This window comes from Notolepis coatsorum (assembly GCF_963971535.1).
Source record: "Notolepis coatsorum genome assembly, chromosome: 3".
Classification (NCBI taxonomy): Eukaryota; Metazoa; Chordata; class Actinopteri; order Aulopiformes; family Paralepididae; genus Notolepis; species Notolepis coatsorum.
In genome coordinates, this window is record NC_140167.1 from 60854789 (window position 1) to 60876440 (window position 21652).

A 21652-nucleotide genomic window follows, 5' to 3' on the forward strand; every position below is an offset into this window, starting at 1 on the left:
AAGGGCGTTTATCACAGAATCTTTACATTTTCCTAAAACTTTCAAAAAACGAGTTTTTCAAAATGGTATAAAACGGAAATGAACCGATTAAAAAATAATCCGTTTCGACAATGTTGACTGCAAACAAGTCATTGATAAGCGACGGCCAGATTAGACACAGCCATAATTTAAGACAGTTTATGCGTTTGCAAATATGAGAGCTCTATCATTGAAGTGGACGCTGGCATACGGAGCCCTTTAGCGCTCCCCGAGGCTGGCACTCAAAGTGTTAATAACACATTTCTCTGCGGTGTGACAAACTCCGATTCAAATTACAGCTCAATGAAATGATAAGGTAGCAGTCCCAAAAGACAAGGTATTGCAATTTTTTTCATCTACATCATTTCATTGAGCTGTAATTAACACTTTCGCGGCCACTGGGATGAGTCTAATTAATCTCAAGAGGACCGGGATATGTAAACAGACGTGGGGCTGTTTGTAGAGCTAAATCTATACTTTATAGTATTGCTATCTGTCCATTCTCATTGTGAATTGAGACCATAAACCGTCCCTTCAAACAAAAAAAAAAATTTCTCATCAATACGTTCTCATTTTATAGCGCCGTGAATATAAAGCATTATACCGGATTTGGTCTAGTATATTTCCTGGAAGCCGAGATAATGGGCTAATAGCTAATAACGTTAAATCCAATGGCATTTCGGTTATAGATACGCTCCAGTTAAAACTCAAACTGAATATGATCGGCACGATCCTCACGCATGTATGCATGAAAGGGGGGGGGGGGGGGGGGGGGGGGCGGGGGACATCGTTTCTGATTATTGATTACCAATAACCGCGTTAGCCTCATTAGCCTCATAGGCCGAACGCCTGGGTGGCTATCAAAACAAGGCCCGATCGGGATGTACTTTACGTGAAAAAGATCTTACCGTGGTCCGGTGGGATCCCCCCAAGCATTTCCCCGTTATCGATCGCCATCTGGTAGATCGATATGTCCATTGGCTGATGATAAATCCCCTTATTGCATGGTGAAATCTGCGATGCAAAACGTAATCCAAGCTACAGGCTGCAGATCCAGAATCGAGCTAACATAAAACTCCATTGAAAGTAAAAAAAATAATAAAAAATCCACCGTTCGGCCACAGGGAACACTGCATTATCGCGATAGCGCCCCTAAGAGGATATGGCCGGTATTGCACCTTCTCAAATTCAAAGAGTAGGGTATATCTGCAGTGCCGCTCGGCGACCTTGAATAGGTTATTCAAATGGAATAAAAGCAATAACAACTTGCCACGGATTTATCCGTGCTTCTGTCCACAATGAGTGGAATCGAAACGCGGATATATACGTTGTTCGTCCCCATTGTGTTAATGAAAGAGATATAATTTAGTCTCCTTCAGGAAATTCGGTAGGCCATGTTACCGAACGACGGGGGCTTTCACAGACAAATATAGGTCATGTAGCCTTTTATTTCTATGTGCGCTTTTATAATTCCTTTCTGCTATTTTAGCTTCACGTTAATGTAGCTTTCCATGGGTGCAGGTGCACAGGTGCCCCAAGATCAATTGGTGGTTTGTTCAGAGGGAGAGGAGAGGGGGGTTATCATACAGGCTGGGTGATTAATCGAGTTAGAATTTCAAATTCGAACTTTGGCTTCGATCATGATAGTGTTTCCCTTATATGCATATATGCAGAAGGATTATATACATGTAAATGTATATTCAGACAGATATGGATATATATTTCAAGGTATGGTAGAAATACCAGTATCGTGATGACACTAACGGACACAAAAACAGTATGCAGATGTATGCAAGCAAAGTACTCACAGCCACCCACCACACACATGCTCACATGACGGCACAAGGCTATAAAAGTAGCCAAGTCAAGGAACCGCAGAGGAAAGCACAGAGACCGAATTAGTCTGGATATGACGAGCACAGAGGAAAGCACAGAGACCGAATGAGCCTGGATATGACGAGCACAGGGGAAAGCAGAGACCGAATGAGCCTGGATATGACGAGCACAGGGGAAAGCACAGACATAAAATGAACCTGAATATGACGAGCACAGAGGAAAGCAGAGACCGAATGAGCCTGGATATGACGAGCACAGGGGAAAGCACAGACAGAATGAGCCTGGATATGACGAGCACAGAGGAAAGCAGAGACCGAATGAGCCTGGATATGACGAGCACAGGGGAAAGCAGACAGAATGAGCCTGGATATGACGAGCACAGAGGAAAGCAGAGACCGAATGAGCCTGGATATGACGAGCACAGAGGAAAGCAGAGACCGAATGAGCCTGGGTATGACAAGCACAGGGGAAAGCACAGACAGAATGAGTCTGGATATGACGAGCACAGGGGAAAGCACACAGTGCATTTCTCCAGGCCATCCGTCTTGTGCATCTCCACCAACAGTTACTCCATTGTTACAGAGCTGCCGCGGAGCCCAGCCGCCGAGTCAGGCTAATACACACCCCCCCCCCCGGCGACCTGTCGCCACAGCCACGAATCCACGACCGCAATGGAACTCTCTTAGGGACAACTCTACAGGCGTGTGACTCGTTCCTAAGCATCCCTGTTGGTACGCCGGCTGCTGGGCAAGGACATCAAATAAACAACTTATCATCCGTCACCATTGTTAACCAACGTTACAGGACAAATGAAGGGAAATTACAGCAGCGTTTGTACATAATTATATACAGAGTATCCTAATAAACATATTAGAACCGATTCTGGGAATAAGATAGCTGGAAAGACAAGAATACAGAATATTTATAACAATATTTAGTTATAAAATACTGTCATCAGTTGGAATTTACAGTGACATTGAGTGTATGAATCTGTGGAGTAATGTTTGGTCTAACTATGTGTGAGGTCCTGTTCGACCTTGTACTGTGTGTGTGTGTGTGTGTGGTCTGCATCAGATTCTGTAATGCCAGACACTGCTGTGCAACTCATCGGCACCAAATGACCCAGTCATCTTCCTTGTACATTAGGGCTGCAACGATTAGTTGACATAATCGACGACGTCGATCATAAAAACTCGACGATGCAGAATTTTTGCGTCGATGGGTCGTTTTTTTTTTTTATGTACATGTTTTTAGTTTATCATTTTTATCATTTTTAGTTTATCATTTTTAGTTATCATTTATATATTGCATACTATCATGACTTTCATTACTTATCTCGTACGAAGTAACGATCCATTCCTATCCTTGCTGGATTTTTGTTTTGTTTTGTTTTGTTTGTCCTGTTTATTTTGTGATCTTGTATGTTAGTTTACTTATTTTGTAATTTCATTTCTCAGTTGATTTTGTTGTTGTAGACTGTTTTGATGTCCAATGTTTTTTGTGTGTTTTGTTCTTTTTCTGAAAAGTACATACGCTGTATTGTGTTAGGATCCCCTCGAAAACTAGATGCTACATCTCAAGGGGTTATTCCGAATAAAGAATTTCAATATATATGTTCTCCCCGTGCTCGCAAGGGTTTACCCCCCCGATAAGAAACCCAATGGAAAAACATGCACAACAGATCGCTAACGCTGTGGCGTCCTTGATGAAGACGGACATGAGCACTTGGATTGGTCCCCGGGGCGCGGCTCACGTTGACGCCCTATCTGCTCCCGGCTGCCCATGGGGGGGGAAGGACAACGGGATGGGAAAAGTGCAGAGAGACATTTCATCTGCGACTCAGTGCATGTGTGTGTGTTCCTGTGGGTCTCCCATCTTGCGTGTGTGTGTTTAAACTGCATGACAAATAAAGACTTCTAGTCTAACAATTATTATATTATTATCTAATCGAAAAAATAAGACGGATTAGTAGACTACCAAAATAATCGTTAGTTGCAGCCCTATTGTACATGATCTGTACTTGACGGATAAAAGCAATTCTGATTCACACTCTGTGCTCAGGGTTCTACATTAATCCAAAATTACTGGTTTTGCGCAAGATAAGTGAAAGCTGTGGTAGAACGAGAAGATGAGGTGAGGGATGTTTTCTGTGTGTTGCGTGTGTGTGTGTCTTTCATTTGTATTTAGTTTACACTCGGGTTATCAAAAAGTAGTCATGAATGTGGTTATTTTGTAGACAAATGTTTTATTGAATTTACAGAAACGTACTATATCGTGATATATATATTTATTGAGATATGAAATGTCCCATATTGTGATAGATTTTGTCCATATTGCAGAGCCCTAGAATGAAGGAATGAAACCTTTATTGCCCTGGGAGGAAATTTGTCTTGCACAAAAGGAGCTCAAAATGTAAAACACATCAAGTGCATAAGCATAGGTCCTCCATCATCATATAATAATAACTAAAATAAACCGGGTTAGTTTAGTTGTTAGCTAACTTCATGGTACACTGGTCTGTCATGTAAGTAACACTGCATCTTGCCACCCAGTTCAACAACACTGTACAGACAATGATCCCCAGGACAACAGGTTCATACTCTGAATGAAGGTCTTGTAAAACAGCATAGTTCTATCCACATTAAAACTTCCAAGTTTCCTTAGAGTAGAGACTTTGCAAAGTTAGCAGTGGTGTTAGCGTTCCATGTCAGTTTGCCATCAATAATACAAAATATGTAATACAAATATTTCATTTTGTTGAAGAAATTCACAACTTTGTCCATGGCAAATAGCACAATTTACATTACCTATATTTGTCGGTTTATGTTCATTTTATTCAACAGTTTGTTCATCTGAACGTCCCAGAATTTAATTTGACCAGCTACACCAATCATTCCGGATTTAAGTAATCAAGAACTATGTTATTTGGGTTATTATTAAGTAATCAAGAACTATGTTATTTGGGTAATTATTACTCCTCCAAAGATAACTAGACCTACCACCACCAGCCAAGCTCCACATTTTACCAAGAGAAATGAAGATTATGAACAAACCGCCATGACATTTTCTAACCTTTTTAGACATACACCATATCATTTTAAATAACCAGTCCAGGTCCAGGATAAACACTAAGAATTTCTTTAGTCGAGGACAGACTTAAACTGCATTTATATAGCAATTTTATCCAAAGCGCTTTACAACTTATTCACACATTCACAGCGGCAACCATGCAAGGTGCCAGCCTGCTCATTGGGAGCAGTTCGGGGTCTCTGCCGGGAGGAACCGGAATCGAACCGGGAACCTTCAGGTTCCAAAGCAAAAGGCTGGCTGTCACAAAATGGTCACATCTAGAGACCTCAAAACGTACTCTAGCGAGGCCTTTAACCTTGAACTGAAGAGCCTGGACTGGTCAGATGAACTCAATGGTACACTGGTTGAAGAAACCTGGCTTGGCTTCAAAACCAAATTCTCAACAATACTAAACAACATGGCCCCCCTAAGAACCACCAGGGTAAAAAATCGCGCTGAGCCGTGGATGCACACTGAAATACTGACCGCTATGAAAGCCAGAGACAAAAAATGCTCTGAATTTCATAAAAGTCAGTCAAAGCTTACCAAAAGCACGAGCAGTTAACTCCAAGCCCACGTGACTGAACTCAAACTAGAAAGAAACAGACTAAGAAATGACGTAAACTCCATGATAAAAACTGCAAAAAAAAATTTCATCAATGACAAAACTGAGGAAAACAAAAATAAACCACGTGAACTTTGGAAATTACTCAATAATCAACTAGGCTGCAGTAAAAAACTTAAAACCAGGTTCTGAAACATAAACATAAAGACGGACAACACGCTCATCACAGACAAACTGGATGTAGCCAATTACTTAAACACTTTCTTCACAAACATAGCCACAACACTGGTAAACAAACTACCCTCCCACTCAGGGCAGTATGGGGTAGAACACATAGTAGCATACTACAAGAACCTAGGCGTCCACAAAGACTATTTCAAACTGGAAATGGTAACTACAGATGAGGTACTCAATAAACTGAGCGCCCTCCAACCGAACAAGGCCACTGGCCATGACAACATCCCCTCCAAATTCCTCAGAGACTCAGCAGCCGCCATCACCCCAGTCATCACACACATAATAAACCTCTCCATAAAACAGGGACACGTCCCCAAGGACTTCAAAATAGCGAGAGTAACACCCCTGCACAAAAAGGGCAGCAAATTAGACCCAGGCAACTACCGCCCTGTTTCTATCCTTACAACCATCTCGAAAGTCATGGAAAAAATAGTATACGAACAGGTCGGAAAGTACCTTACGGATAAAAATCTAATCTACGAATTCCAATCTGGCTTCAGAACATCCCACTCCACTGACACATGCCTTCTCTATTTAAACGACCACATCAAGCAAGAGGTGGACGCGGGCAAATACTGCGGCATGGTCATGCTAGACCTACAAAAGGCCTTTAGACACTGTCAATCACACCATTCTGATTGACAAGCTAAAAGCAATTGGTTTTGATAGTTTATCAGTGAGCTGGATACAATCCTACCTGGAGGGGAGAGAACAGATGGTGGAGGTAAACGGTACCCTATCCCCCCCCCCCACAGTGAACTGTGGTGTTCCACAAGGAAGCATACTAGGATCACTACTGTTCCTAATTTATGCAAATGACATGTCGTCAGCTTGTGACTGCAACTTGTTCCTGTTTGCGGACGACTCAGCCCTGCTGGTCTCTGACAAGAACAAGTTACAGGTTGAAAAAACCCTCAGCTCGGAACTAGGCAAAATCTGCATATGGCTCGCCGACAACAAACTATCATTACACATGGGCAAAACAGAGTCCATTCTCTTCGGTTCAAATAACAAACTCAGCAAAACAGACGGCTTCTCAGTTACAGTGGGTGACAATATTGTCACAAGGAAAGATGAAATTACCTACCTGGGTTCCATCCTAGAGGCTAATCTTTCCTGTGACAAAATGGCATCCAATGTAATAAAAAAAAGTCAATCAACGAACTCGATTCTTGTACCGGATCTCCTCCCTGGTAAACAAGAATACCCTGAAGACTCTGGCAGGAGCACTCATTCAAGGGTACTACGACTATGCTTGCACCTCATGGTACCAAAGCACCTCAAAGGCACTAAAAACCAAATTACAAACATCTCAAAACAAACTGGTCAGACTACTGCTTGACCTGACTCCTAGAACCCACCTCACCCCTGCACACTTTGCCAACCTAGGATGGCTTAGAGTAGACAACAGAGTACAGCAACTTGCAATGGGCCTGGTCTACAAGATACACTACACGACCAAGGTACCCATGTACATGTCAAAATACTTCCCAAAGGTCAGTGAATACCACGATCACAACACCAGAGGGAGCTCCACAAATCATGTAAAACCCAGATTCGGCTCAAACAAGGGACTAAACACGTTTCGCAATTATGCCACAACAATGTGGAACGCCCTACCCAAAGCTGTAAAGGAATGTAAATCACTACCCACCTTCAAAAACACTCAAAGAACACCTACGGGAGACTGCAATTCAAAACTGGCCCCTACAAATGTCCTAATCCAGTTGTACAATAAAGACCAAGCATGGCTTTGTCAGTATTCCAATGTACAGCCCCACCCAACCCCACCCCACCTACCCAACCTCCTCCAATGTACAGTTTCCATGTCAAATGTATGTCAGTATTCCAATGTACAGTGTCCCCCCCCCTACCCAACCCCCCCCCACCTCCAATGTACAGCCCCACCCCACCTACCCAACCTCCCCCAATGCACAGTTGCTATGTCAAATGTATACTCTTCTTGTGGATTTTTTTAGTATCACAAACAGTACTGTATTTGAAAATCTGGTATGTCATAAATGTATAGATGTAGCAGTACTGTCTATCTGTATGTCATGTGTGTCATATGATGAATTGAAAATGGGGGACCCTGATGGAAACAAGACGAAAGTCTTTCTCAGGTCTGCATCCTCTTAGCAATTGTATGTATTGAGCTGTACTGTACTGTACCCATTCTGCAATCTGTTAATAAACTTTTCAATCAATTCAATCAAAACCAGACGACCGCTCTACCTCCTGAGCCACCACCGCACCTATTAACCATACGTGGTGATGGAAACCCAAGTCTAATATCTGGCGCGAAGCGTCTGGCGCTGCATTAACAGCTGGGATGTTGATGTGATTTCAGAGGGAGGCTGAGGAGTGGAGGGAACTTGAAGCTCTGGGACGGGAGGAGAACGATGATCTGAAGGTGGTCTTGTAACAAGCTTGAAATAATAAACAAACCTGTTCAGCAATAAAGAATGAGAGTACTGGAACAGTGTTAAATTCAAAGTGTTGTATTAAACAAAAGGAGGATCAAAATAAATGGGGCACCCCATAGCAACGTATGGTACAACAAAAATCATCTCAAACCAATAAGAACGGTCCTGTCAGCTTTACAGTCCATTAGCCCCAACATACATGTTACCATGTATAATGTTACCGTGTACAATGTTACCATATATAATGTTACCATGTATAATGTAACCATGTATAATGTTACCATGTATCATGTTACCATGTATGTTACCATGTATGTTACCATGTATAATGTTACCATGTATAATGTACCGTGTATAATGTTACCCTGTATGTTACCATGTATGTTACCATGTATAATGTTACCATGTCTAATGTTACCATGTCTAATGTTACGATGTATAATGTACCATGTATAATGTTACCCTGTATGTTACCATGTATGTTACCATGTATAATGTTACCATGTCTAATGTTACCATGTATGTTACCATGTATAATGTTACCATGTATAATGTACCGTGTATAATGTTACCATGTATAATGTAACCATGTATAATGTTACCATGTATAATGTTACCATGTATAATGTACCATGTATGTTACCATGTATAATGTACCATGTATGTTACCATGTATAATGTTACCATGTATAATGTTACCATGTCTAATGTAACCATGTCTAATGTAACCATGTATAATGTTACCATGTATAATGTTACCATGTATGTTACCATGTATAATGTTACCATGTCTAATGTACCGTGTATAATGTTCAGGCCTACCAGACCATGCAGCCTGCATGGTAGAGCTAGTAGTGTCCAACAACACTCAAACCTTTGAGTGTCCAAAAGGTGATAAGTCCTGGGTTGATCCACATCTTAATAAGAACAGTCCTGTCAGCTTTACAGTCCATTAGCACCACTGCAGCTGAACTGTCCTTGGTTAATGGAGAATCTTTTAGGATGCCTGGAAAAATCCCTCCTTCATCTCACCATAGCAGTAGCAAACAAAAACTCCATGAGGCATGATTCCAATCCAAGATGGCCCCCTGATGGTTAGGACCGCCCCTAACCACACCCATACCTGGAATCTTAAAGGTCAAGTGACCCAAATATGCTGACATTGGCATATCCTAACATATTGGGCCCACACTTCATTTATCAACACATTGACATCTTCTTCATAAAGTAACGCATGTTACACATCCCCCCCACCAAGCGTAGTACCACTGCCATAAAACATCTTCATGTTCTCAACATGCAAGGTTGATGAGTGTTAGGACTGCTATCCATGGCTACTCTGTAGTTCACTGACCCTAAACGTCTGAGAACTGTAGCTGGCCCTCTCCACTTTGGAGCAAGTTTTGCCATAAACATGGCCTTGGCATCAGACTGTGGGTGCAGCTTAACCCATACCTTCTCTCCTACTTGGTATGTGACAGGAGACCTCCTTCTATTGTAGCTTCGAGCTTGATGCTCCTGGGCCTGAGCCACATTTTGCTGAACTTGTTGCAGGATTTGCTGTTGCCTTTCTAACATGGAGTAGGCCTTTTGGTCCGGCTTGGGAGGCTGATATAGAAGTCGCTCCAGGGGTCCTTTCAATTTTCTTCCCAGCGCAATCTCTGCGGGAGTGAACCTAGTACTCTCATGGTAGGCGGTGTTGATGGCAAAGCGGAACTCGCCCAACCACAGATCCCAATCCTGATGATGATCTTTGCTTCGCCTTCGCCTCCAAAGTATGGCGGGTAGCGCCGTCTGCCTGGGTAGGAGGGCCTGCGCTGTTGTGGCTGCATGTCTCCCTCTGGGGCGCTCTCTGCCCCCTCGCGGCTGCTCTTCTCGCGGCCTTCACGGCTTATGCTACTCGGCGGCTCGCCCTCGCCATCGCTCTGGTAGTTCTCAGGGTATTCTCCATTGCGGGGTGGGCCCCTCCTGCGGGGGTAGCGCCTGTAGCGGTTCCGGTCAGCGCAGCGGCGTACTTGCTCCCCTGGACTGGAACGCCTGCTGGGCCGGTGACGTTGGCCGCCTCTGCTCCCTTCTCCCCTACAACCACATCAAACTCCACAGTGTCTCCTTCTCCAACACTGCGAAGGTATTTCCTTGGGTTGTTCTTTTTTATGGCCGTCTGGTGTACAAACACGTCCTCTTTCGTGTCATTCCTGTTGATAAAACCATATCCATTTCTGACGTTGAACCACTTGAATGCCCGCAAGACTTTTGTTGCGATGACCTTCTTATCCGCCGCGGAAGCTTCGGCTGCCGGGCTGGACGGGCTCTCTGCGTAGTCAGCGGGCTGCGGTGGTTGTTGCGTTTCGGCGGCCTCGCTGCTCATGGTTACTGGTTGGTAATGGTGGTCTTGTGCCGGCGGTGACTCTCTAGTGCGTTTCCCGGTGCTTGATAGTAACCTGGACCGGCGGTGGTGGGGATCCCTCCATCTCTTGTTTACTTGCGCTAATTCCCCACACAGCCATGTGATTCATACAGCCTCAAGGCTAATTTCAAACCAAGCACAAGAAGAACTGAATCGTCAACGACATACAATGACATTAAATCAAACGAGAGGAGAATCTGCCTGTGAGATAACAAAAAAAAGAGTCTGGTGATGTTTATGACTTTTTAAGAAACATTTAGCAAGTTAACCCTTTTGGGTGCAAGATTTTGAGAATATTTTCTCCAAAATATGTCTCATGGCCAGTAGCCAATGTGACATCTGCATTAGAATGTTCAGCTCTCAATCTTCTAATCTTCTATGAGAGATCATACTCCTGAAAGGGAGTACCGTTAAGGGAAACAAGTGAGCATAATTTCTGTTCCAAGTACTTTTGGCACCTTGAAATAAGAGGACATTGGGTCTCATTCACCAACGGACTTAAGACAAAAGATCAGGAATTTTTTTTCCTAGCACCTCTTAAAGGATAACTCCACTATTTTGGGAAATTAGCTTATTTAACATCTTCCCTGGAGTTAGACAAGAAGATGCATACCTTTTTTGTCTCTGTGCGTGCATTTTAGCTTTGGGAATAGATGCTCCGTTAGCATAGCTTAGCTTCATCACTGGAAGTGGGGGAGGACAGTAGCCTTACAGTGCCTTACAGTGTATTGCAAGGTCTGACATTGACCAAACTTGATATGCATGACCTTGGTGGGCTCTAGGTCAACTCCTGAAAAGGGGGTCAATGTCAGACTTTGCAATCAAAAGTTAGGGGGCTAATAACCCTTGCCATAATTTCAGTGCGCCCCTAACTTTTGATTGCAAGGTCTGACATTGACCCCCTTTTCAGGAGTTGACCTAGAGCCCACCAAGGTCATGCATATCAAGTTTGGTCAATGTCAGACCTTGCAATACACTGTAAGGCACTGTAAGGCTACTGTCCTCCCCCACTTCCAGTGATGAAGCTAAGCTATGCTAACGGAGCATCTATTCCCAAAGCTAAAATGCACGCACAGAGACAAAAAAGGTATGCATCTTCTTGTCTAACTCCAGGGAAGATGTTAAATAAGCTAATTTCCCAAAATAGTGGAGTTATCCTTTAAGACATTTTAGGTCAATTTGAAGATTCTTGAATGGCCCCTTCTCCTGGATTCGGTCTTAACTAAGAGCAGGATTTAGGAGTGCTGGAGCGCAGTCGTAAGTCGGACAGACTGGTGTCCGCCATGTTCTTAACCATTTCACTGCCACAATACAGAAGGTTAACCCTTTCACTGCCACACGACAGCAGGATAGCCCTTTCACTGCCACACAACAGCAGGTTAACCCTTTCACTGCCACACTACAGAAGAAAGTTGCATTGTTCATTTCAATACCTGTAATAGTACAGTAGTCCACACACATGCACACATGTGGCACGTGCATTCAGTTAAGTTGGAATATGACTAATACAAACAGTTCAGTTTGTCAGGTACATGCAACACAGATTACAGTGTTTACATCTGTCTGCTTGAGAAAATACCATGTTCTGCAATAAAAATTATTGAAGTGAGATGAACAGACTGAACTTTATTTTATTAGATAAAACATGTTGACAAAGTTTTACTTTGCAGTTGAAAGGGTAATAAATAAAATTTGATCAAAAAAAATATATTTTTTTTCTCGCAATACTCAGCGTACCGCAATATATTTAGTATCGCGATACTATCGTATCGTGACGCAAGTATCGCGATAGTATCGTATCGTGAGGTTTCTGGCGATTCCCACCCCTACTATACAGTATGCGCGTGTGTGTGTGCGCGCACAGCGGCAGGTGGCCAGGAGCGGGCAACAAGACAGTATAAATATGGAATATTAATACAGTCTATTCCACTACAGTGTGCTACTGTATGATGACAATACATTTTGAATCTAATCTCATTTTGATCCGTCGCAAAGTGCTTCAGCTCTACCTGATGAATACGGGGCAATGCTGACCCTTGTTTTGCGCACGGCCCTCGCATTATAATGAGCTGGAGGGGCGTGTCTGTATGCAAATTAAGTATACAAGAACTCGCGTTCCAGTTTGTGAATGAGTGGCGTACGATCATTCAGGGGTTCGCAGCCGTGATCATTTGGCAAGTTAAGACAACCTCTCCAAGTGTTGGTGAATCCAGGGGTAATTGTTGTGGGCTCTCTTATGACCTTCCAAGGAGGTTGTCGTAAGAGAAATCTTAAGACAATGTTGGTGAATGAGGTACTAAATTGACTGTAGTCCTCTGTAGTTCCATCAGATATGGCAGAAAACATAGTTAAATTCAAACTGCGTTTTCACCTCATAGTCCATTGTGTATTTTTTACGGCACGGTGGTGTAGTGGTTAACACCGTCGCCTCACAGCAAGAAGGTCTAGGGTTCGATTCCCACTTGGGGACCAGGTTTCCACGATGCCAGGTACCCAGGTGGGGGATCTCCCAGGCCTTTCTGTGTGGAGTTTGCATGTTCTCCCCGTGCTCGCAAGGCCACCCCCCCCCCCCCCCCCCCGATAAGAGAAACCCAATGGGAAAAACATGCACAACAGATTGCTGTCGCGTCCCTGACGAAGACGGGCAGGAGCACTTGGATTGGTCCTTGGGCGCGGCCCTTGCCGACGCCCTGTCTGCTCCCGGCAGCCCTTGGGGGGGGGAAGGACGACAGGATGGGTTAAGAGCAGAGCTCAATCGCATCGGCGACCCTGAGAAAGACAATTACATGTGTGTGTGTGTGTGTGTGTATTCCTCTGTGTGTGTGCCGCCCATTGCATGTTGTTGTGTCGTTGCATGCCGAATAAAGACATCTCTAAAGAGGTCCTGCATTATTATATTATTTTCATGTCAAATGCAATAAACAAACGGGAACCAAATCATCATATAATACTTTCCAGTCCAAATACTTATGGAGCTCTATGTACTATCCAAGCATATGCATGTTCATTCACCAGGTAATTCAGCCTGGTCAAAAGATGGCAAGCGGCGTAGACGTCTTACATGAGGAGGTCACACAAGCCAAGTCTCCTCAGCCTGTATCAGTGGTCCTCAGACTTCAGCTCAGCAGCCACATTGACTAAAATATGTTTTGAAACAGGCCATATTAGAAAAATGCCCCCCGTTCCTCAACCAAACCAACATCAGCTGTTGAGCAGCATGACAACAAGAGCAGATGACAAGAGAGAAAACTGGTGGGAGTATGCCAGCAGAGAGATGCACACTAAATAATCTGATAAACTTCATAAATCAGTTACAGTTACACAGATGTAGCGCAGATTACATTTGTTGATACATTTCTTATGATATTATCATTATCGAGGGCCAAATATCAGTATCATACTGTAAGGCGAGTTATTCGCATTATCCCACCCCTAGTGTACAGCTCATACACCGTCCTGTTTCTTCCATGCATCTCGAGATTCAGGTCGTAACCAATCTCAGTAACGTTGAGTAACGTCGCAAAGGAGCGCAACAGACAGCATCCATTCTTTGTCATCTAAAGTTTCCCCTCGTATGATCACGAAAGCTTTCAGTGGTTCAAGCACATGTGCAGGCATCCGTCCTTTAGGTAACCATCAGATTATTGGCAACACCAAATCCCCATAGTGAGTGTCCAAATCTTCACATAGTAGTTTGAAACTCTGGTGGTATCTTGCACAGGCTCTTGTGTAGTTCATCATTTGAACTTGACAAACGGCGCTCATTGACTCACAATACAGTGGTACAAGAAAATGTCTTGTTGAGATTTCTTTTCCAGGTCCGATTTCAAACCTCATCAAGGTTTCCATCCCTGCATTTTATTTGATCTCTCCTCCTGTTGTCGAGGGGAACAGTGTCAAGCAGTTGTTCCGTCACGTCAAAACCCCAACCAACTGCTCTCACAAAGATGAGTAATCGCAGAGTGTCATTCATGTCCAAGCCTTCGTGCGTTGTGAGGCTGACAAACTTGGCAGATGACAGTTTATCCTTGAGGATATGTCCAAAATTTTTTGACGTGTCGGATGCTCTCCAAGCCACAGTGGAATCGACAGGTGGAGCTTTCTCACCTCTCAGGAAACGGCGTGGAGCAGGGTAACAGTATGCAGTCCATCACCATTTCTCCATCACTGTAAAATGTCCTCATCTTCATCAATTCATGTGTGATTTTGAACAACGCCTCCGTTGCCCTCTGACTCATACAGACAATCATCACAGTCGTTTTTCCGGGCAGCTCGGTTCCGTCGAGTGCTTTTCAGTTTTGGGGCCCTTAACCTCCTTTAGGAAAGTCTGTACTGAACTTCTAGTGTTTTGTTTCACAATGCCTTTGCAAATTGGACCTTTTGAACTGTGAGGCGATGAATCATATTACAAAAGCACTTTCTTTCACCACTGGACACAAAGAAAAACTAACGCCCTGTACCCCTCTTCATACTTTTCCCCCGCAAACTTCATTCGCCATTTTTGTTACATGTTAGCTAGCTTTCCACAGACACAAGTGCGAGGTGCACAGGCACAGAGCGGGAGATACATATGCATTGGTCGTTCAGAGGGGACATACAGTATATATGCCTTTATTACATGGCGTTTTCACATTCGCCGAAATGCTTGCTTGTGATTGGTCAATAGCCCCCCGACAGCGGTCATTATTTTTCAATAATGACCGCTGTTTTTTCAATAATGACCGCTGTGCGCAGCTGTTCGCAATCAAGCCCACTGACACACACTGTTTCAGTGCAATTAGACACTGCCGGTGTTCTGCTGCCGGCGATGACAGGGGGCGGAGCGACGAGCGGAGCCAGAACGCAGCCAGAACCAGTGTTGCGAGTCGATGTAAAATGAATTAGGTATATTGTTAGTAAGTTAGCCATGTAATAAGCGGGATAATGTATAGCTATACTCGGTCATTGTCGCAAAATAATTGACCTTCACTGACGTTTAAAACACCTCGCCGAAGCGGCTCGGTATTTTAAACTCCGTGTCGGTCAATTATTTTGCGACAATGACCTCGTAGCTATACATTATCCCTTACATAATTCTTTTTCTAACTGTGTAACTAATTAATTAAGTGGATTTGATGAGTCACTACTAAAAATGTGAGAAGAATAATTGTAATACTTTAACCTCTTAACCCTTTCACTGCCACACGACAGAAGGTTAACCCTTTACTATCACACAAACTTTACAGCACTGACAAAGTTGAAAAAAGTGCTGTACAAGTCCCACAACATAAAAGAAATAATAATAATAATTTATACTTTATTTTTTATCTCGAAGCTTCGAATTAAAATCGAATCTCGGCCCCGAAGCTTCGAATACTATACTTTATACTTATAGCACATGCATGAGCCTGGTCTCTTTTGAAAGATGATATTCTGAAGTTCTGAAAAAATTTCACTTTTAGTGCTAACGAAAGTCTTTCTCTGGTCTGCATCCCCTTAACAATTGTATGTATTGAGCTGTACTGTACCCATTCTGCAATCTGTTAATAAAGTTTTCAATCAATCAACGTAATAGAGTAACATAGGTCTGAACTTGAGTTGTAGAAAAACTTGTTACTCAAGTTTTTCTGTAGTAGTTAGTCCAGAGGTAGTATTTCCCCAGAAGGTGGTATGGCTTACAAATCCATAGCCTGAAGCGATTAGGAGTGATTTTGGTAAACTGTGTACAAAAGAAACACGGAGTTTTCTCATAGACTTCAATTCATTCAGCTGTTTTTCTCTTCCCGTTTTTTTTTTTTTTTTTTTTTTTTAGATTCATACATCCCCACGTGGCGTTTCATTGGTAAGCCACACTCATTGGCTACAACGATCCACAAGAATTTTCGAGATCGGATCTAGATTGACGGAACTACTGCACCAAAAGTCGGGAGTGGTATTTTGCGCAATACAGTGTACTTTGCACAAGCCTCAAATACCGGCATGTAACTCGAGAACCACTGAACAGATTTTGTCGGTATCAACAGGCAACAAATAAACCTTCAATTCGGTATATATATTGTATTACAAAATATGCACACCCGAGCCACTAGGGGTCGCCAAAGTGCCGGTGGGCAAATCGTCCTAAAAACGTCCCATATGCGTGTCGGCGCATGCTAAGAGGTTTTAAGATGTTAATAAAGAGTACAAATTGTACACTACTTCACATGTGGTGCGCGAGCCACGTTTTGTGTACCACTGGCCTACATGATATTATAATGAGTCTCCTCAAGTCTACCGGTATTTTCATGAATATTCATGAGAGGAACTGAGACTACAGGTCAACGCTGCCGCTCGGTTCTTCTATCAAACAATAGAGACCAAAACATTAGAAATGATAAATAACAGGAAACGATGCTATGAATGTCTCAAAGGCTCATAATGGAAGTGAAATCTCTTCCTGCAGTATGTGTGCCCTCTTCTCACCCGTCTCACCCTGTTCTTGAAGTACACATCGATGGGCATGAGGAAGCCTGCGTAGCCCGACTCCTCCACTTTGTATGGTGGCTCCTTGCATACTGTAGACATGACAGACAGACACATTCAGTAAGATGAAGGATCAGAATGGGAAAACGTGACATTTTCAGATTCACAAAATTGGCATTTTAAGATTTCCATGGATTAAAATTCTTTGGTAATAATTGCATCATTAATGCCACCAAACCGCGACAAGCGTTCCCCTCTTGGTATCGCACTTTGTTTCCTTTCTTTTTGGTCTAATGTGTGCATTGGATTTGAGTGTGGATAGGAGAGCGGTTGCTATTGCTGGCCACACCTCAGGCTCTGCCAAGATAAGTCTGGAGAAATTCAGTTTAATAATCAGTGTTTCCCACAGGTTGAGAGAATGTACTTGTGGTGGGTGGTGTGGCGTGTGACGGTGCTAGAGATGTCGCCATATGAGACGGATTGTATGACTATTGTTTGAGGAAATATCACGGTTTTCACAATTATTACTTTGTACTCTTAACCCCTTATGCCAGAGCGGTACGGTACCAATACGAGATTATTTTCACGCCATAAATAGATCAATACAGTCCGTATTAATGTTGCGTTTCTTTTTCAAATGTAGCCAAGAGTAAAGACTCTAACCCTATCAAAACATGAATCTAATTGTATATTTTCAGCACTACATTTGTTTACCAATGATTTTAAGTGTTATTAGCTAAATATGAGTTTATAAATATCTCAGTGCATCCAGGCAGAAACGGATGAATTAGATGGAAATAAAGGAAGCTGTCATGAAAACGTTGTAGTCCTAAGAGGGAAGAGACCCAGGGCATTCGATGGACATCGAAATTTCATAAAACTACACTACCCAGCTCACACCAGCCTCTGTCAAAGCTGTTGAAAATATTATTAGCGAAAAATTCAGACGTTATTTTTGTCATTATATCTCACAGGTCGAACAAACCTGAATGCTATTGCCATAAAATAGAACTTAGTTTGTTTCTTTACCTTTCTGTGAACCTATAGAAAAAAAACGTGTCTCAATCTGATGAAAAATGGCAGTGCTATTTACATTATAAAAAAAGTAACTGTACTTTTACTGCCCTGTCAGGGGAGCCTGGTGGTACTAAATCCAGATTGAGATTTGGCCCGATCGATAGATGTATGACTTGGCCATAATAAGGTAATTTATATATAGGCCTGATATTCTATATTCATATTTCAAATTGCATGTGTCCGGATGGCAAAAATGTGCATGTCTGGTCAATGTTAGCATGGTGTTATTCACTGTCAAAGATGGAAAATTAAAAATAAAATAAGAAAATGTATATTCTCCTTTGGTTCATTACAATTTACTCAAGCATAGTAACAGACACAATATTCCTGACACTGGGAATACATTCCCTGAGGTCCATAGATGTCCCTAGATACCTGAACATGAAAATGGGCCTTGTAAAATTGGAGCAATCTTCCATTTACTTGGGTACGGTATGTACTTTTAGGCGAATTTTCTGAAAATATGGCTATTAACAGGTTAATAAAACAGAAGATTTAATTCAGTACTTGGTACTCTTGATAAAATAAAACGAACAAGAGGAAACCCTAATAATCACTAAGGGGGAAATGTTCATCTCCTAGAACTGGCATGGACCATCTGAGCTTTGAAACAAATAAGCGAGGCTCAAAGATCCATGTAGAAGTTCACTTCAAAAGATTAGACATGTTACAAATATGATCCAACATGATCATGAGGACAATTCTGCTCCAATATGCTCAAGCTGGAGAAGGGGAGGTGGGTGAACGGTATCCAATAGTTTGGAAAATAATTTGCAATTTATTATACTTTATACTTATAGCACATTCAGGACGTGCGAGTCAAAACAAAGAACTTGTTGGTCTTCTTCTGCCCCCTTCTTGTTGCAATCAGCACTCGTCTGGGATCGCTTTCAGAGAAGACGCTCCTGGCTACAACTGTGGTCAATCATTTACACCATCAGCGGTGACTGGTCAGTTCAGGACCGTTTACAACCGGACGTGGTCACTCGTCGGAACGGCTTGTCAAATGACGCTCACCGGATATTTCGTCTTGTAACTCGAGACCCGAAGCACGCAATAGGTTGAGTGTGGTGACGATCGAAAGGTGGCAAACTCAACTTTCCAACAACGTATTGGTTGCACGGCAAAAATGCAGCCCAGAGCCGACAGACGAGAGCATTGCCGCAACGTGTGCGTGTCCCACGCACGGGTGTGACGTACCGTATACGGTACGCCGAACGTTAAGCGGTTAAAACGAATCTTTTTTCAGAGGATGTGTGAAGATCTTTGCTAAATGTTATTTCCCTGTCCTGCAGATGTCTCTCGTCTGCCTCGAGTTTTTGCGCAAGTACTACAGAGTAGCAAGTCGACCAAATTACATCTTTTGATAACTGCAGGTGATGAGGTCCCTGAAACCACCATCAAGCCTAATTGATTCTCTATCGGAATGGAAATGGAATCAGTGTGGACACAGCCCTACAGTATGCTTCTATAAGTCTATTCTGCCAATAATGAGTACCAATAACATTTTTAGATCATGGGAATTTGAGAGGCTAAGACATCTCTAGTGTGTGTTAGGGCTGAGCGATTAATCCAGTTTCAATTTTACTTAGGATTTTGGCTTCCCTCTATCATGAAAAGACAATCGAGACTAAATGATTGTTGTGCCTCATGCCGCCTTGCTCAAATGTTTTAATGTGTTGTAAATGCAGCGCACCCTTCCTCCCCTCCAGGGTCAAACAGTAGCTTCAGCTGGTGTCGAGAGGGAGGAGGGAGCCACGGCGTGTTTCTCCAGTTATTTTTTATCGTTTTTTGTAACTTGTAGAATATGACAGAAAGGCAGCCTTTGGTGGAGAAGGTAAAACTAATTCAGTCGTTGTCATGTTTATGTTCTTTGATGTTCTCAGATGATTGAGTAATCGTGTTTAATAATTGTGATTTCAATATCAATCAAAATAATTGTGATTGTGATTTTTGACATAATCAAGCAACCCTAGAGTGTATGTGTGTGTATTAGGGATGGGTACCTTTCACATTTGAACCGATACCGGTACCCAACGGTACCTTTTTTCGGTACTTTAGTCTCAAGAAATTTAATTTACCTACCTCAGTCGTAAAAAAAAATCCAAACTTCAAATAACTACAATTTCGACAGTTTTCGGCTTGTCATTGCTCCGACTGCTTTGTTGTTGAATCAAGTAAAATCCTAGGTAAGCATATATTGTGCGTGTGAACGTTGACATGAAAAAAAAAAAGTAAAAAAAAATTAAAAAAAATTAAAAAAAAAGTATACAATTTTTTTTACGGTTTCTCACTTGATTCGATACTCTGTAGTACCGACGTGTTTCGGTTCGGTACCTCAAAAGTACCGAATTCGGTACCCATCCCTAGTGTGTATTCTCTCTCCTGCGCACCTCTCTTGAGCTTGGAAAAGTGCAAGTGGACGACTACCTTGCATGTGTGCACACATACTGTATGTCAATATACACTGTATGCAATGCATGTGTATGTATATGTGTGCGTGTGCGTGCGTACCTCTCTTGGGCTTGGGGAAGCTCTCGTGCAGGCGGAACACAACCTTATCTATAAAGTGCTGGATGTCTCCAGTCTCTGGTCCTCTGACGAAGACCATCCAGTCATGAGTGAAACCTTCCGAGGTCACCTTCTTCCTCGGCTGAGCTTTGTGGCCGAGCTCCAGCTTTACCTGCACCGTGCACTGCAACAGACAACACACAAGAGATTGCACATTACAAATAAAACAATGGTTCTTCACTGGACTGATCTGAATGTTTCGAAGCTCCAATCATTACCGCAGTAATTATTAACGCAAAAAAATATTAAAATGTTTCCGTTTTAATACTACAAATATTAGATCAGATTAAAATGTATTGTCATTATAGTTAGTACAGTACAACGAAAAAAGGTTTGGCATTCAAACAGAGTGCAAATGTAGCAGTAAAGTAGGGATGCCCCGATCGATCGGCCAGCGATCGGTATCGGCCGATATTCAGTATAAATATGAGATTGGGGAATTCCGATAATGCTTTCTAGTCGCCGGTTGCGAAAACCGATCGATGACGCGAAAAACATGAGCCAATTCTCAGCAGAGTTGGTGTCATTGTCGCATGTTAACTAACCTAAAACATGTCGGCAGTGTAGAAATATTACAAAGTGTCTGAGACGGATGCAACAAATGCCATCTGCAATGTATGCCAGGATAAAATACCTTGTGGGGGAAGCAATGTAAAAAGTTTCAACACAAGAAATTTAATAAGACACTTGAAGCCCCATCACCCAGAGGTGCATGGAGTTTGTTAAGCTTACTGCGGAAGGTAAAAAGAACCAAAACGGCCGCTAACGCAAACCACTATAGAGAGCACCCATGCGTATAACCGTGATAGTCAGAAGGCTAAGGCGATCACAAGAAAAGTCATGCAATTCATAGGGCTGGACGACCAGCCATTAAGTGTAGTCGAGAGTCGAGACGAGTGAGCCCCGCTACACTCTCCCAGATAGCTGAAAGACAACCAGCATGCCGTGAAGACACGCCTTACTCTGCCTCTGATTCGCAGACTGTGGGTGGGGGAATGTGATTGG

The 21652-nt window shown here is 42.7% G+C and overlaps 1 protein-coding gene and 1 pseudogene across 3 annotated transcripts in view; both read right to left on the reverse strand.

Moving 5' to 3' along the window:
• Nucleotides 1–21652, reverse strand: part of mllt1a (MLLT1 super elongation complex subunit a) — a 127230-nt gene that overhangs the window by 55947 nt on the left and 49631 nt on the right. The window contains exons 2-3 of one of the 2 annotated variants that reach the window (XM_084310524.1): nucleotides 20591–20771; nucleotides 17009–17091 (exon numbers count right to left, since the gene is read on the reverse strand). In XM_084310524.1, the coding sequence (XP_084166650.1) occupies nucleotides 17009–17091; nucleotides 20591–20771 (264 nt within the window). Of the gene's footprint in view, nucleotides 1–16999; nucleotides 17092–20590; nucleotides 20772–21652 lie in introns of both variants that reach the window. The other variant, XM_084310523.1, reaches the window with a different exon arrangement.
• Nucleotides 9789–10519, reverse strand: LOC311225060 (Y-box-binding protein 1-like; annotated as a pseudogene). Its single transcript has one exon. The product of its transcript is annotated as a Y-box-binding protein 1-like (transcript).